General features: G+C 44.5%; 1 protein-coding gene across 1 annotated transcript in view; it reads right to left on the bottom strand.

Moving 5' to 3' along the window:
- The window catches only part of LOC147426580 (26S proteasome regulatory subunit 4 homolog A), a 31,022-nt gene extending 14,795 nt beyond the window's left edge, over positions 1-16,227 (bottom strand). Inside the window, exons 1-2 of the mRNA XM_086498114.1 lie at positions 15,709-16,227; positions 13,849-14,094 (exon numbers count right to left, since the gene is read on the bottom strand). Of these exons, the coding sequence (XP_086354240.1) occupies positions 13,849-14,094; positions 15,709-16,188 (726 nt within the window). The 5' untranslated portion in view covers positions 16,189-16,227. The remainder of the gene's footprint in view (positions 1-13,848; positions 14,095-15,708) is intronic.
- Positions 16,228-17,197: the final 970 nt, after the last annotated feature.

Genomic DNA, 17,197 nt, shown 5'->3' with positions numbered 1-17,197 from the left:
TAACTCTCAATGCCGACAATGATTCTCCCATTGTCATTCATGGAGAGGACATTGCTCATTTTCCATCTCTCATTGCTAATATGCAGGACAAGATTGAAAGGATTCAAGAGATGGAGACTCTCTCAGTCTCTTTTTCTCCACAGCATGACACACAGAATTTGCATGATTATGAGAAGTATGATGATTTGAATGATAATGATTTGCACAATGGTTTGGATGATAACGACAAGCATGATGATTTGCATGATCAAGATGTGATTTCGCACAAGCATGATGAATTGCATGAAGATGATGTGATTGCACAAGGATGATGTGATAGTGAATGCTTTTTCTAGCGAAGCTAACCTCGTTGTAGATTCGATCAATCACGAAGGATCGATCTTGGCTCTCGAGCCTAGGTCCAAAGAACCCTCACAGGAAGTATTATGTGTTCGCATGATTGATATGCACGCATTGTTCGAGAGTTTCATTCGTGATCGTTTCCTGTATTTTAGTCAACATCGTTATGTGATCCCTTTTCCTAGGCATGACATATTGTATGTTGAACACGTTTCTCTCATGGATGAGCACGAATGTATGCGGATTTTTCATGAAAAGCTGAAAGATATGTATGTAAGGAAGTCACATTCCGTGTCTCTTCCTTTGCATGACACAGTTTCCGAACGAGCACATGAAAGTATGAGCACCAAGCATGGGCATTTCCGTTGTGAATTGCCACAGTTGATTGCTTTAGATCAAAAGAGAAAGATTCGACCTCATTGTTTGCATGTGTTTGATGAACTGGTTGTCACTCCGTCTCTATGTTCATCTACATTGCATGCACAGTCTTTAGAGAAGACAAGATTTTTTCCACTCACTTTACATGGAATAGGTATGTTCATGGTTTTGTGTTGGAAATGGTTTCACGAATTTTCAGCCATGGAGATTCTTGAAGAAGAAAGAAGCAGATCTCTAGACGAAGTTGAAGGAAGGAAGGAGCCACAAAAGACTATGTCGCTTTCGGCGCGGCCCAAAGAAGCAAGCATTGCAAACCTTTATGAAGTTCAAGTACCGCACGACCCACACATCAGAGTGGGCCGGCGAAGAGTCCCTTCCAAGATTCCGGATGCTATTGGCGATCTCCCTCGACGCCATACAGTTCGGTACCAGTACCTCACTTTTGAAAAGGAGGAGATGTCACGTGACACATCCAACCCAATGTGTCCGTGGACAAGCTACAGCATGATCGGGGTTCAGACAGTCCAGTCAAGTCTAGATTAGAAGTGATCTGGCACTTTTGTGAGTCTACTCGTAGACCGTGTATACCCTGTCACTTAGTATAGATGCATATTGTCACAAGGCGGGCACCACATGCCAATAGAAAAGAACAGACTGAACAGACTTTTAGCACTTCAAAAACAAATGAACTGAGAGAGAGAGAGAGAGAGACGACTCGGAGTGGCGGAATTCCACCCCAGAGAGTATTGGCCCCAAACCTTGGCGCCCCTTTCGATATTTCTTGCACCTTCTCCAAGAAGCATGCCAAAGAATGAGCCCTAGCCTCGTATTTAAAGGCCCTTGGCCTAAAAAGCAATTACAATAAAAAGCTTTTAAAACTCAAAAGCTTCTGGTCCAAAAGCAAATCCAAAAAGCTGTCAACGTAAATCACGGAAATCCGTACAGCTTGCCACGTCATCAGCCAGTGCAAATTTCGGAAATCAGCCTGCTACCCTTAGGGTTAGGGTTAGGATTAGGGTTTCTAGCAAAAATTAGGGTTAGGGTTTCTGCTCTCGAGCAACCACGTCATCACTTTGTGACACTTCTTCTGTTACTTGTTCTTCTTAGGGTTTAGGCCCCTCGGCCGATAGCTCCGTTCTTCAGTAGGTCGACACGTTTGCAGTTTGTTACATCTCCCCTTCTTGAAAGAGGAGTAATCGTCCTCGATTACAGCATATCTGCAAAACAACTCAAGTTAGCTCAAAAAATTCCGAGGGTCATTATGAGGGACAATCAGTTTTCTCTTTTTATTAAGGAGTTAGCTTCTCCTTTCGGCTGTTTTGATGAAGGAGTTAGCTTCTCCTTTCGTCCAGATCGGAACTCTTGATATTCCGGCGTAGTAAAATTAGCCATCACACCCAGACCGTACTGATCTTCCACGGGTGTCTTGATGCACTAAAATTACATACCCAGGCAATCTCATTCAATTAGGAATATTCAGTGGTTGGCACATCACAATGCAACACAAATGCTTACATATGCATGTTACAAGACATAGAAACATAAAGCCGCCGATGAACACTCTTCCCGCATAACCTAACAAGGTCCAGGCTGGGATATATTCAACGACTCCCTCATCACTCCTCCCGCATAACCTAAAAAGGTTCGGGCCGGGAGATATAGAGGCCTTTTACAACCAAACGCCCCCAAGACCACAGCCTGCGTCGTTTGGAGGTGCTGAGAGTAACCACTACTCAGACTTCTTAATACTCCTCCCGCATAACCATCCAGGTCCGGGCCGAGAGTCACAACAACAATTATTTTACAAGCATACAACCAAACGCTTCCCAGGCATTGGCCTGCGTCATTCGGAGGTTTTCAAACACGGGAGTAAAATCACCAATCATTGAATCCAGTATCAAACCAGAGTCAAACAATTCAAATCGGCACCAAAACAGGTTTAAAACAGATACCATCCATTTCAAACAAATTTCAAACAGGATCACCAAACAAGTTCTCAAACAGATTTCAAACTTAAAAAGCAATCTCGACATCAATCGAGCTCGAAAAGTCGACTGACTTTCCATCCTTAAACCTGGACCAAAATTAGGGTTAGGTTCCTTCCATGAGGTCGTAGCCGAGCACAGTATGGTCCACCAGCTCTTGGACAAACAGTGTTGCTTTGGCGGCGATGGTAGTCCCAAGATAGCAATCGCACTAAACCTCCAAGGTCATCTGCTCGTGAAGAGACATCTACTAAGAGATGTCGAGAAATTTCAAGATATAATCTGCTAGGGTTTCCATGGCAAGCATTTCAGGATACCCCACTCTACCAGAAGTTGCACTCCGAAGGAGGATGTCAGAAACCATATAACTTCGGGCAAAAATTTCCTTGAAAGCTTGCAAAGTACTTGGAGTATGCTGCTTGGTAGCTGTAGACATCAACATCTGCATGCAAATGCTTCTGAGAAAAAAAACAGTGACTTGAAACAAATCTGGATCCTTCTCTTGCAAGTGATCTTAATTGGCTTATGCCCTATAAGACACTGCGGTGACAACGAAAGCGTGCCCGATGCGCGATGAAGTAAGGGTGGGAGTGGCTAATAAGCCCGGGTTGGAGGGCAAAGATACCTCGAATCAAATTCCAATAGCTCTGTCTGCTCTTTTGTAGGACCGGTATGCTTTTAGAAAAGCACACGCCTGATGCTCTGATACCACTGTCACAAGGTGGGCACCACGTGCCAATAGAAAAGAACAGACTGAACAGACTTTTAGCACTTCAATAACAACTGAACTGAGAGAGAGAGAGAGAGAGAGAGACAACACGGAGTGGCGGAATTCCACCCCAAAGAGTATTGGCCCCAAACCTTGGCGCCCTTCCGGTATTTCTTTATATTGCATCATCAAAGTACAAGCCAGTACTCCAGACTCTGCACCTTCTCCAGGAAGCATGCCAAAGAAAGAGCCCTAGCCTCATATTTAAAGGCCCTTGGCCTAAAAAGCAGTTCCCGTAAAAAGCTTTTAAAACTCAAAAACTTATGGTCCAAAAGCAAATCCAAAAAGCTGCCAACGTAAATCACGAAAATCCGTACAGCTTGCCACGTCATTAGCCAGTGCAAATTTCGGAAATCAGCCTGCTGCCCTTAGGGTTAGGGTTAGGGTTTCTGGCAAAAATTAGGGTTAGGGTTTCAGCTCTCAAGCAACCACGTCATCACTTTGTGACACTTCTTCTGTTACTTGGTCTTCTTAGGGTTTAGGCCCCTCGGTCGGTAGCTCCGTTCTTCAGTAGGTCGACACGTCAGCAACACTTTGTTACAGATATCCTTTGGTTGCGCACAGCATGATCATCAGAATTCCCATCAGAATCCATTAGAATCAGTTAGGGAAATTTTCCAGTGCATTTAGCCTATTTTTCCTATTTTTGTTACACATATCCTCTGGTTGCACAGAGCATGATCATCAGAATTCCCATCAGAATCCATTAGAATCAGTTAGGGGAATTTTCCAATGCATTTAGTCTATTTTTCCTATTTTTGGTATTTTTCACTTATTGTTTTTAAGTGACTTTCCAACAAAAGTAGACAAGGCAATTTTGCTAAGTTAATATATAAGCAAACCCAAGTTAGCACTTTCTGGCAGAAGAGGCAGCAGGAACTTCCCGCTCAACATGCAACTTCTCAGCAGTACCCCATCAACAACCCCCAACGTTTTCTAGAGCTAGACCAACTCCCCCTTTCCTCCCAGTCTTGCATGATCGTCAACATCATTAGCATCCGAGTTGTTTGTAGATTCCTCCCATCGCCAAAAGCATCAGCACTAGCGTTTTTGCTAGCATCAACCATCATTGGCGTTTTTTCCTAGGACCGGCAACCCGACACCCCTCACAAGCCCTAGCGTTTTTCAGCCAAAAACGCTGCAGCTCATTGGCGTTTTTCAGCCCAGCACATAGCAACAAAAACGAAGATTTTCAGCAGGAACAAAAACGCAGATTTCAGCAGATACAAACGCAGCAGAATTCAGCCTAAGTGGTTGCAGAAGTTCCCCCTTTTTCAGCCCTGAAAAACGCAGCCAAAACAGTCATTGTCAGCCACCGAAACAGTCCCGAATTTCAGCAGTTAGAAGATCACAGATTTCAGCCCTAAAGTCGTCGTCGTCATCGGCATAGTCCAAGTTGCATCAGTCCATTGCATACGCATTGTACCACTTTGTGCAATCAAAAAGTAGACCACTCTCGTCGACGAGAGTGGGGCCTTCGGAGGAGGGTTTTACGTCTTTGGTGTCGTATCTCTCTTCTCTCTCTATCTCTCAGTCTCATACACTTGCACGCACATTGTCCATTCACTTTGTTCGTGATCATAGCACTTTCCACTAAGAACGGAAGGCTCTCCCTTCCATAAGAACTAAAAGGAACCTTGAGCACAATTCGGAGCACTCATCTTGAGCAAAGCGCAAACAATCATTCCGCTGCACCTAACAGATTACTTATTAAATCGGAGGATTACTTATTGAATTGTTGGTTTTAGATTAAAATTCGGCATGCTGTATCCTTTCGAATCTCTCTCTGTAAGTCCCTCTGTGCGAAGCATAGAGAGAGAGAGAGAGAGAGAGAGAGAGAGAGAGAGAGAGAGAGTCACCTTCTTGACTCTGAGTGGTCCTCTCCTCCTCTATGAGCGCTGAGGCTGCAAAAACGAAGCGTGACAGGCTGGCTCCGAATTGGCGCTCATGAGCGTGGTCGACACACGCACCCACGTTGGGTGCACGAGCGGGATTTTTTTGTTCTCCACGCGGCATCAGCAGGCAAACCAACGCTCGATTTTTTTTCAGCATGCATTGAAGCCTTTTTTTTATGCTATCACTTAAATTTGGTTTGCTTAAATGAAGTGACTCTTTTTATCTTAAGTGTGGCCAAGACATTTTGAGTTTTTTAAAGTATGGTCTGAAACCTGAATTTATTAAAGAACTCACCTACAGAGACTCATAAGTTACAGAAAACTGACTTTTTGGCTTTGCTGCTTCTCTCCCAGCACTCCTCTCTCTCACCTGCTCGCGCTCCGGCCATCACCTGCTCGCCTTCAGACGCTCACGCCGACGCGTAGAGCTCCTTAAACTTCAATCTTTCGTGAACGTAAAGTGCAGAAATGGCCTAGTTTCGCGTGAAATTTTCAGTTTTTCACACACTTTGCCATGGATTCCTCCAGCTCAGATGTGTAGCGTGACGACGCGCCAGGTAATGTTCAAATTCCATTCACGCATGCTCTCTACGCATGGATTACAAGTACTTTCCAAAGTTTTGACCAGCGTGTTACCGCTCTGGAAAACGCGAACGTTCAGACGAACCTTCGCTTGGCCTCTCTCGAAGGGGTCATGCAAGGGCTTAGTTCCCGGCTTACTGCTTTAGAAAATACAGCTCAGTCGACGACTGCACGCATTTTCGAGAGCGACACCCATCTCCAGCAATTGCAGACGCAGATTGCTGCTTTTGGGCGTTCACAGGGTGGTCCGACTGCCACAATTCCGTACAAAACTACAAATTTCTCAGGTGAAGAGAAGGAGTGTACGGAACTGGCCGTAAATAACTGGCTGCACCAATGGATCACATACTTTGATCTCCATGGGGAGCATGATGAACGGAGGATTCAGACGATTCCTCTCTATTTGCGCAGTAAGGCGCTTACCTGGTGGCGCGACATGACAGAGAAGCCTACGACGTGGGCTGACTTTTGTGTGAAATTCAAGAGGGATTTCGCCAAAATGGATCCTTTCAAAGCCTATGCCAAACTGCAGAGTCTTTCGATGAAAACTCTGTCTTTTGATAAGTATACGACAGCTTTCAAGGAGGCGCTCACCTTCTGCAAGGTGGATTCTAGCACGCTGTGCACATGTACCTGCTGGGATTGCATGAGAATTACCATTGGGCCTTAATCAAGGACAAAGCCCGGATTGACGTCGAGGATGCAATGGCAAAGGCCAGGACGTTCCATTTGATAAATGGAGCAAACTATGAGAAGAAAAGAACTGCAGACCATCAATCCGGTGAGGGCGCTTCGAGGAAGTGACCCCGATTCCAACATAAGTCCAAATCATCGCCGAGATCTTCTCAGGAGAAGAAGAAAGCCAAAAATGCTTCATTGGTTGATACAGTGAAGAAGGGGGCTTGCTTCGGATGTGGCCAGACGGGTCACCAAATCAAAGATTGCCCCAAGAAGAAGATGAAGAAACCGCAAGGCCGTCCTTCGGTTCAAATTCAAGAGATCTCAGGTAACTCTGATGTTGTTCAAGTTGAAATCCATCACAGTTCATGCACTAATTGTACTTTTAGTACCAAAGTGTTTGATAAGCACGATCTTCTCCGTTTCCCCGAGAAGATCAATAGTCACGACGTGACCGTACTCCTTGATAATGGAAGCTTACACAATTTTGTGGATGCAAAATTGGTGCAGAAATTGAGCCTGCCGTCGTGGGACAGTGACCATGAGTATAGCGTGAAGATGGCTCGTGGCGTGGATACGGATGTATGGAATCAAATGGTTCCAAACTTGTCGCTCGAGCTAGCTGATTACAAAGAGAACCTGGATTTCCACATCATGCGCCTGGACAGAGAAGATGTTATTTTAAGGATGCCATGGTTTTATGATAAACAAGACTCATTGTATATAGACTATGTACATCACTCTCTTGTTTTTGTTAAGCAAGACCTGCCTCATGTATCTGTCTCGCTTTGTAATCAAAAGTCTATAAGTAATGGTTTTGCAATACCAATTATTACTGCTTTGGAAATGTATAAAGAAATAAAGTCTTCTTATGTTGACTTTTATCAATGTGTACCATCTGCTTGGTTTGATTCGTTAGAGCTTGGTACTTCTGTCACTGAATTTCGTAAAAATGTTTCATGTTCTTCTGTTGAACTTCGGGATTCCGACGAATCCAACCTTATCCGAGAAATCATGACTGATTTCAAGGATGTTTTTCTTGATGATCTACCTCCTGGCTTGCCGCCTTCGAGAGGAGTCGATCATGACATTGAGTTGGTGGCTGGTAGTCAGCCCTTCTCAAAGCAACCCTATCGGTTTAATAAAACCGAAGAGGACAAGATTCAACGGCAGCTGAAAGATTATCTCGACAAGGGTTTCGTTCGACCAAGTAAGTCCCTATGGGGGGCACGAGTGTTACTTTCTCGAAAGAAGGATAACACTATGCGCTTCTGCGTGGATTACAAGGGGTTGAATAAGCTCACTGTCAAGTACAAGTATCCGCTCCCGCGCATGGACGAACTGATAGATCGACTCCATGGAGCGTTGTATTTTACGAAGATAGACCTGCCATCAGGCTATCATCAAATACGGATCAAACTGGAAGATATTCCTAAGACAGGCTTCCATACGCGTTATGGTCACTACGAGTTTTTGGTCTTGCCTTTTCGTTTGACCAATGCTCCAGCTACGTTTCAGTAGATGACGAATGATCTGCTGAGACCATTTTTAGGCAACTTCGTTTTTATATTTCTCGATGATATCTTGATCTACAGTCGAAGTTTGCCTGAGCACCTAGCACATATACGCACTGTTCTCGAAGTACCGAGGACTGAGAAGCTTTACACTAAGGCTTCTAAGTGTGAATTCTTTAGGAAAGAGCTTCTGTACTTGGGTCATAACATTACTCGCAATGGAATTCGCGTTGACCCTGAAAAGTTGGATAAAGTGCGAAATTGGCCCATTCTGAAGAATGTACGCCAAGTAAAGTCCTTTTTAGGCTTTACTCGATTCTTTCGCAAGTTTATCAAGGATTACTCTAAAGTTGCTGCTCTGCTTACGCAACTTTTAAAAGGAGGGGTGAAAGGGCCGAAGACTTCGGGTCCTCACCGTAGGGTAATCCCCCTATTGTCTGGAATGAGCGTCTTGACGAGAGCTTTCGGACACTAAAGCACTTGGTGACTACTACGCCAATATTGCACATTGTGGATCCTAGCAAACCGTTTGTGGTTGAAACGGATGCTAGTGATTATGCTATTGGTGCGGCATTATACCACAATGGACGTCCTGTTGCGTTTGAAAGTAAGAAGCTTTCTGACACTGAGATGCGTTACCCAACGTATGAAAAGGAGCTTTACGCCGTAGTCCACGCCTTGAAGAAATGGCGGCACTACTTGTATGGCTCTACGTTTGTTGCATGGACAGATCATCACTCCTTGCGCTATATTTGTGATCAGGGTGATCTCAAAGGCCGAAACTAGATGGGTTGAGCTTATGCAAGAGTTTGACTTTGAGATCCGTTATAGAAAAGGATCCAACAATCGAGTTGCCTATGCGCTCAGCAGGATTCCTGAGGTTAATGCCTTGTCTATGGCTGAAATCTCGACGGATTTCTATCTCTCTCCGAGAGCTATGTCGTTCTGATGGCCATTTTGGCAAGATATCGAACGAGGTCGAAGCGGGGCATGATTCGCGTATTGGGTGATCCGAAGACCCAAGTGAGTCGTGCTGGAGAGACGAGACAGCAACAATATTCCATTAAAGGTTGACTATTGTTCAGAAATGGAAAAGTCTGCGTGCCGGAAATCGATGGGGTTCGACAAAGGATTTTGTGCGAATGCCACGATGTTCCTAGCGCTGGGCACCCAGGCATCCAGAGAACTTTGGCTTTGGTCAAGCGATATTTCTATTGGCCAAGAATGCGCTCTTACATAGAGAGCTATGTGAAGAGATGTGCTCAGTGTCAGGTCAATAAGGCAGAGCGCCTTAGGAAAGCTGGCCTGCTACACCCATTGGAAATCCCAGACGCCAAGTGGCAAAGTATTTCCATGGACTTCATCGTTGGTTTACCAAATACTAGTCGAGGCAATGACGCTATTTGGGTTGTGGTCGATAGACTCACAAAAATGGCAAAGTTTATACCAACGAAGTCGACGGTAAAAAGCCATGAGTTGGCGGTTTTATTTGTCGATCAACTCTGTAAGTTGTATGGTATGCCAAAGGATATCGTCAATGATTGAGATACTAAGTTCACTGGCTGATTTTGGCGAGATGTGTTTGCTCATCTTCAGACGAAGTTGAGTATGTCGTCTCCTGACCATCCTGAGTCCGACGGACAAACTGAGAGGATGAATCAGACGTTAGAGGACATGTTGAGAGCCTATGTCTCTCATAGGCAGTCTGACTGGGAAAGGTATCTTCCACAGTTAAGAGTTTGCCTATAATAGTAGCAAGCATTCTGCTACTGGATTTAGCCCATTCATGCTGATGTATGGATCGAGCCTAAATCCCCAATTGCTATTGGCTTAGAGAAAGTCAAGGAACGCCGAGCTCGTGATTTCTTGTATGACATGCAAGAAATGCTCCAATTGGCTAAGGATAGTATAAGAATGGCTCGTGATCGAGTCACTACTTATGCTAATCAAAAGAGATCTCCAAGGACTCTAGATGTGGGACAATGGGTCTATCTGAAGATACCCAAGGATTCCAAGACTATGCGAACGGGACAGTGTTATAAGCTTTCAGCTAGATATTGTGGTCCGTTCTTGATCACAAAGAAAATTGGCCGAGTTGCCTACAAACTGGCTCTTCCTTTGGATGTTAGTGTACATCCGATGTTTCATGTCAGTTGCCTTAAAGTGAAATTGGGCGAAGCCGACGTCGTTGTGCCTATTGAGGAAAATGTATGGCAAGATATGCAAACTGAGTATATTCCTCGAGAACGAGAAGCAGTTTTAGATCATCGTACCCGTCATTTGCGCCAAAAGGTGTAACAGACTTGGACACTCCAAGTCAACAATCAATCGCGACAGCACCAAATAACCACTTCAAACAATTCACAAATCACAATAGATTTGCACTGGCCCGGCGGAGTTCCGTGTCTAGAGATATTGGCCCAAAGACTGGCGCCCCTTTCGGTATTTCTTTTTATATTAATCAATGCAAAGTACAAGAGAGTGGGTCGGAATTCACTCTCAGACTCTGCGTCCAAATGATCTGAGAAGTGAGGACCTCACCACTAATTTAAAGGTTACAAGGGATGCCCAAAAGCAAAGCCCCGAAAGCTTCAAATCAAAAGCAATTGCTCTCTCTCTCTCACAGAGAGTCAAAACTTGAAAGCAAAAGCATTCTCTCTCTTTCTCATTGCATAGAGAAAAAGCAAGATTTGCGTACTCATCATTATATTATATATATATATATATATATATATATATATATATATATATATATATATATATATATATAGCCTCCGCGATTTCCGAAAATTAGGGTTTTTGGCAAAAATTAGGGTTTGCAAGAATTTTAGGGTTTCTGGCAAAAATTAGGGTTTCTGTTGTCTGTAGCCACGTCATCACTTTGTGACAAAAGGCTTATGACGAGTACTTAATTAAATGGAAGGGTCGATCTGAAAGGTTTGCTACTTGGGAACCTGTTAGAGCTTTGAAGGCTCAGTATCCCCACTTCATTGATGAGGACATCAATGGTTCTTAAGGAAAGAAGTATGTTATGTCCCGCTCACAGGAGAGGATCTAACCCAGATGCCGTCGGGATGGGCGTCCAGTGTCCGGGCGGACATAGTGTGAACACGGCCAGTGTGGTCGGCCATTATGATAAGAGGGAGGCCAAGGCCTCATTTGCAGTTATCGACCCCCACTAGCAAGGTGCCAGTGGTTAGCCCGCGAGGCTAGGAGTGCGCGAGGTCACCTCGAGGAGGTGAGGCCGGGTGGTATGGCCCATGGGACGCCGGGTCTTACAAGTGCACGCCTACGTCCTCGGACGCTGGCCCCGACACGAGGGAACTGCTAGATGGTGGCTATGGTCGGGAGGTTCGTCCGACACGTATCTGTAGGCAGTCTGTGTAGACGGGAGATCCTCTCTCTTCGTCCGTTTCATAACTCCTTAACAAAAAGAGCAAACTGATTGTCCCTCAGAATGACCCTCGGAAATTTTTGAGCTAACTTGTGTTGTTTTGCAAATATGTTTACTCTCTTTCAAGAAGGGGAGATGTCACAAACTGCTGACGTGTCAAAGCCCTGAAGAATAAAGCCAACTTGCAGATGTCGGCCGAGGAGCCTAAAGGGCCCTAAACCCTAAGAAGAACAAGCAACAGAAGAAGAAGTCCTACCAACTTATGGGACCCCGTCCGATGGGGCCCCAAGTGACATAAAGGGATTAAAATAAAGCAAGACTCACAGACGCATACACACGCAAAAACTGATGACATGGCAGCTGTATGGACGCTCCACGTTTTGCATTGGCTGATGACGTGGCAGCTGTATGAATTTTCGTAAATTACGCTGGCAGCTTTTTGACATTGCTTTTGGACCAGAAGCTTTTAAGTTTGAAGGCTTTTCATGTAAAACTACTTTTGGGGCCTAGGACCTTTAAATATGAGGCTAGGGCTCATTCTTTGGCATGCTTCCTGGAGAAGGTGCAGTGTCTGGAGTACCGACTTGTACTGTGTTGATGCAATATAAAGAAATACCGAAAGGGGCACCAAGGTTTGGGGCCAATACTCTCTGGGGTGGAATTTCGCCACTCCGTGTCACGTGTTCTCTCTCTTTCAGTTTAGTTGTTATTGAAGTGCTAAAAGTCTGTTCAGACTGTTCTTTTCAATTGGCATGTGGTGCCTGTCTCGTGACACCCTACCTACAAAAGGACACCATCGTGGTCTGTGCAATCTATCGATGACTGCTTCAGCTTATGGTAGCTTCTACAGTGAAGACTGTTTAGTTTGGCTTTCCTTGTTTCAGAGGACGTTTACGACACAGATTGCTACATCTGGCCTTCCTGGAGTTTTACACAGCTTAGCCACCTGGCCACACTGTGTTACAGATTCATGCATTGACAGGCTTCCGGTCATTCTCACGATGGTTCCTTGGCTTCTCCATTTTCTCCAGACGGTTACAGAAACCACAAATCCTATTGGGCGGGACACTTGCAGGCCTATTGGCACTTCTTCTACAACAAGGAATTGTTTTTACACTCAGTTCGAGACCTTCACACAGTATCTTCACCTTGTACCGGTGGAGTACAACAGTTTGCTACACTACTCGTGACGGCACTTTACCATGGAGATCCCTTGGAGGTTGACACAACCCACATTGTTGCAGACATCGCAACAGACATCTTCATCATTTGCCTCACATCTTCGGCTTCATGCGGTTTGTTCAGCATCACGTGCCGAGAGGGGGTGTTAGATTTACGCCACTTTGTTGCTTCACATAGGTCCAGGGCAACTTGTACAGCTCTGGGAACGCCATCCATAGTCTAGGTTGTACCTGGTCTGGCCGCCCGTGTATGGACCCGACCACCCACCTTGTTCGGGCGCCCTCATATATATTTATTTTCTTGTTGGGTCGTGGGGGATTTTATCTAGCATTGCCCTACCTCCCCTTGGGCGCCTATTTATGGGGCCAATGCGGTACCCACTTCCATCATCTCGTCATTGTGTATTGGGTCTTCTGCTCATGGTAGTCATGGGGGGCTAATCGCCCCCTCTTCACCATATCTTGCGTTTGTGGTCTCTTCTCTCTCTCTCTCTCTCTCTCTCTCTCTCTCTCTCTCTCTCTCTCTCTCTCTCTCTCTCTCTCTCTCTCTCTCTTCCTTCCACGCACACGCACTCACAGCTATTGTGTTCTTCCACTAAGCTGATCAACAAAATCCAGACGATCTGTCTGAAATCTGGCAAAATTCTAGGATTCATACCTTGAAGCATATTTCTTTAAACACAAAATATCGCTTCTACACAAACACCTTGCATCCCCCCATGTAACTAGTTTTACACATGTTACGCATAACTTGAAATTTACTTCTTGCTCTAAGCTTCAATCGATTGTTATTTTATCCACAATTATGTGTCATTACAAATGCAGCGTCTCCATATCAGTCCCAGCCAAGTAGAACAAGCATGCACATCTTTAGTTAGTTAAAGTTATGACCTAAGCAATATTTAAGGATATGTAACATCTCTTTTTCTACTGCGCACAGATTTTGCCAAAATGCAATCACAGCACAAAAACTCTCAACAATTTCATTCTGCATTTGGGTCTCAGCATGTAAATTGATGAAAAGTCACTAGAGTCTCCTCATCTAGACTAAAGTTCTAACAGTCTGTTGAATTATTTATGGATAATCTTGAAAACTGAAGAAGTCCAACATAAGAAGCAATGAGAAAAGATACCTTGGCCAGTAATGTCTTGCCAGTGCCAGGCTCCCCATACAAAATGACACCCTTTGGTGGCTTTATGCCAATGTCTTCATACAACTCAGGGTGTGTCAAAGGTAGCTCCACTGCTTCCTTTATCTCTTGTATTTGGGCATCAAGCCCTCCTATGTCAGCATACGACTCCAAAGGTGCCTTCTCCACCTTCATCACTGAAACCATTGGATCGACTTCGTCTTGCAAAAGGCCAACAACAGAAAGAACCTGCACGAAGTGTGAAGTTTGTCAAATACGCAACCTGCAACAGGAGGCAAGATAACAGAACAGTCTCAAAGACTCTAGCAAGGCAACCGTGATCTTCCCAAACCCGTCAGACAACTCTTTTAAATCACCAAAAAAATGATGTAAAATGCAAAAAATATTAAAAGGCTAATTTATTTCCTGCCTTCTGTTGATGAGGAGTTATGTGACAGGTCATTATATCTGCCACCATTACCTAACAGCCAGAAAACTTGGCAAGAAGGCTTATCTTGCAAGTTGCATTACTAAAAATTACAAAACTACAACAAAGCTACAGAGATAATCACAGCAAAGCCCCCCAAGCCAATTGATGGAAACCGCACCACAGAAAGAGGGCTCAAAACCAGCAGCATTAAAGGAATGTAGTGTAATCTAGCCCAAGCATGGTGAAACTTATGCTATATGATTTTTCTAAAGAGGATGAGAAATACCGATTTGGTAACACAGCGATAACATGTAACCTTTCCACATAACATCTAAACGTGCAAAGATAGGTCTAAAAGCTCTCAAATAAGAAAAAGGAAAATCGAAACTAGGACACTGAAAAGCGAGCCCAATGAACCACTTAGCAAGTAGCTAACCTCTTTCACATATGGCACATATGATTATTCAACACGAGTCACCTATCTTACACGCTGAAGGAAAGACAGCAAAGCAGTTAGTGTAATCTAGATCAAGCATGCATGACGGCAACAAAACAGTCGTGTAATCTAGCCCAAGCATGCTAAAACGTATGCTATATGGTCTTTCGGTGAGGAGAATTACCAATTCGGTAGCATAACAATCTTTTGCAGGATTACCAAATAACAGCTAAAACGTGTTAGCCAAGACAAGTCAAACAGCCTCTCCAATAAGAAAAACTCAAAACCATGCATTGAAGTGAAGCAGATTGAAAGTGAGTGCAAATGAACCACTAAGCACGAGGCTGACCATGTTTGCATAAGGCACATCCTACACATAAAAACCTAGATGATTCAAAATAACCCGTAATCACCTTTGCATATGGCAAGTATTAATCATGTTGATCTGTTGGTTCCTTCCAGTTAAACTAATCTTACAGAGATGCTACGAGCACCAATGTACATTTACCTGTATGAAATGAGGAATGTGCTAGTTTACAAACACATAAAAGTAAAATAGACGTCCACGTAACCATCAGCTACACCATATGAGATATCAACTAGATACTACAGTCTACAACATCCCCTTTTAACATCATAGAGCCTAATGATGAGGCCCAGAACGTTAAATCGTAAAAAAACAACTCTTAGGGAGGAAATGGACTCCCAAGAACAATGTTCACAATGAGGGACCATGCCTAGTGTTCAAGCTCAAACTCTAGTCTCAAGAGCTGTCTCAAAACGTATGTGTGGAATAGCGTACAGCCCCCAACCATGATGCATTCACAGGCAACATGCTCCAAGACTCCAATTATCTTAAACGTTCTATCACCTAGTACCCAGCACTGCTGAATTACAGCATGCACATAAAACGCTCTAGTTATCTATAAACAATGTTGCTAGATACACATACTGACTTTCATAGAATACTAATAGATTGAGCCAAGAGACACCATACCTTGTTATGCATGAGAATCGCACAACCAGGCTCAAGCTGGTCCTTATCGACAAAAGACAGGATGTTGACATAGTACTCGGGACCAACAGAAGAGGAGACAATGGCATGGTTCTCATCTATTATCTCTTCAAGGCTGCCTACGCTCATGGGGGAGCCACGCAAGTTATCCACCTTAGATCGGTCTTCTTCGTTCTTGTCCTCCTGGGGCTTGAGGCGTTCTTGATTAGTGACAAACTCTTCCTCCATGAGCAGATAGTCTTTGATCCGCTCAAGCTTAAGGAGGCGAAGCTTGCACTTGGTTGCGGGGGTGACCACAGGGAGGCGTGCGGCAGCCTCTGGACCCTTCTGCTTCCTCTGTTTTCTGCCCACCCTTGTCGGAGGAGCTGCAGGCTCGTACTTCTTCTCCTTTTTGTCATCATGTTTCCTGTCCCCTGGCTGCTGCTGGCCCTTCGATCCTCCTGCTGAATGCGCTTGCCCCATCCTTCTTGCTTGTAGCAGGCTTCGTCGTCGTTCTTAATAAGAGTTCCGATCGGGAATGTGTCCGGACATTGCATATAATATGAGGACATGAAATTTCGTCTAATTTTGACAAAAAATGCTTTTTTTTTTCCTCAAAGGAAGAGAAGGGGAAGGGGGTACATGGAAGAGACTCCTAAATTAGAGAACATGGGTTTATATAGAAGTACGGCTGGGTGGAGGTGAGCATGTGGTAGTACCCAAGTCCTTTCACTTGTATTAGAGCCGTTTGCATTCTTAGAAAAGGAGGGGGGAAGTGGAGATATTTTAGCATGCTTTGCATGTGCTTGGTTGTGGTGGAGAAGACAATGGAGAAAACATAGGAGTTCTCTATTGTGGGTGGATGTGGGTATCCTCCCTAGCTCCCACCCACGTGCTGCAATCGATCGGCACCATAGCACCACCAAGTGGTCTCATTGGGCTCAGGCGGGCTGGAGCAAAAAAAATTGACTCTGCACCAGCCTCATCCGCCCATGCCACGCCAATGTCTCCCTCTCTTGCTCTTGGCTAGCGCTCGTTTGTGCCATATCCAGTTTTGCGGAGTCATTGGGTTCACACCCAAGGGCCATCCACCTTTTGAATTTAGCCAAGGGTTGGTTCCCATCGCCTTGAGAAATTCAGCCCAAGAAACGCACGGTATGGCCCTTCTGCTCACAGATTTTTCACATGGCATGGCCCTTTGTAATGGAAATGGCTTGCGAGCTTTGAGAGTAGCGGAATTAGGGAATTAGATAAATCACTTTTGTGAGATTACTTTGTGAGCATAGCAGGTGAGCTTAATTGATGGTAGCAACATAAACATGGTACTTAGTTAACTTGTCATGAACAATACTTTTGCAAGAGAGACAGTTTAGAGAACATGACAATAGTTGAGAACCAGATTCATACGGAGCAAGTCCCCCCTCTAATAGGCATTTGTATTATAGTTTCTCTCATCAAGAGAGACTTGGTACAATACAATCTTTGTGTTCCT

The sequence above is a fragment of the Adiantum capillus-veneris genome, chromosome 24 (assembly GCF_014529385.1).
Source record: "Adiantum capillus-veneris isolate H3 chromosome 24, ASM1452938v2, whole genome shotgun sequence".
NCBI lineage: Eukaryota > Viridiplantae > Streptophyta > Polypodiopsida > Polypodiales > Pteridaceae > Adiantum > Adiantum capillus-veneris.
The sequence above is the reverse complement of the archived record's forward strand: the minus strand, read 5'-3'. Positions and strand labels throughout refer to the sequence as shown.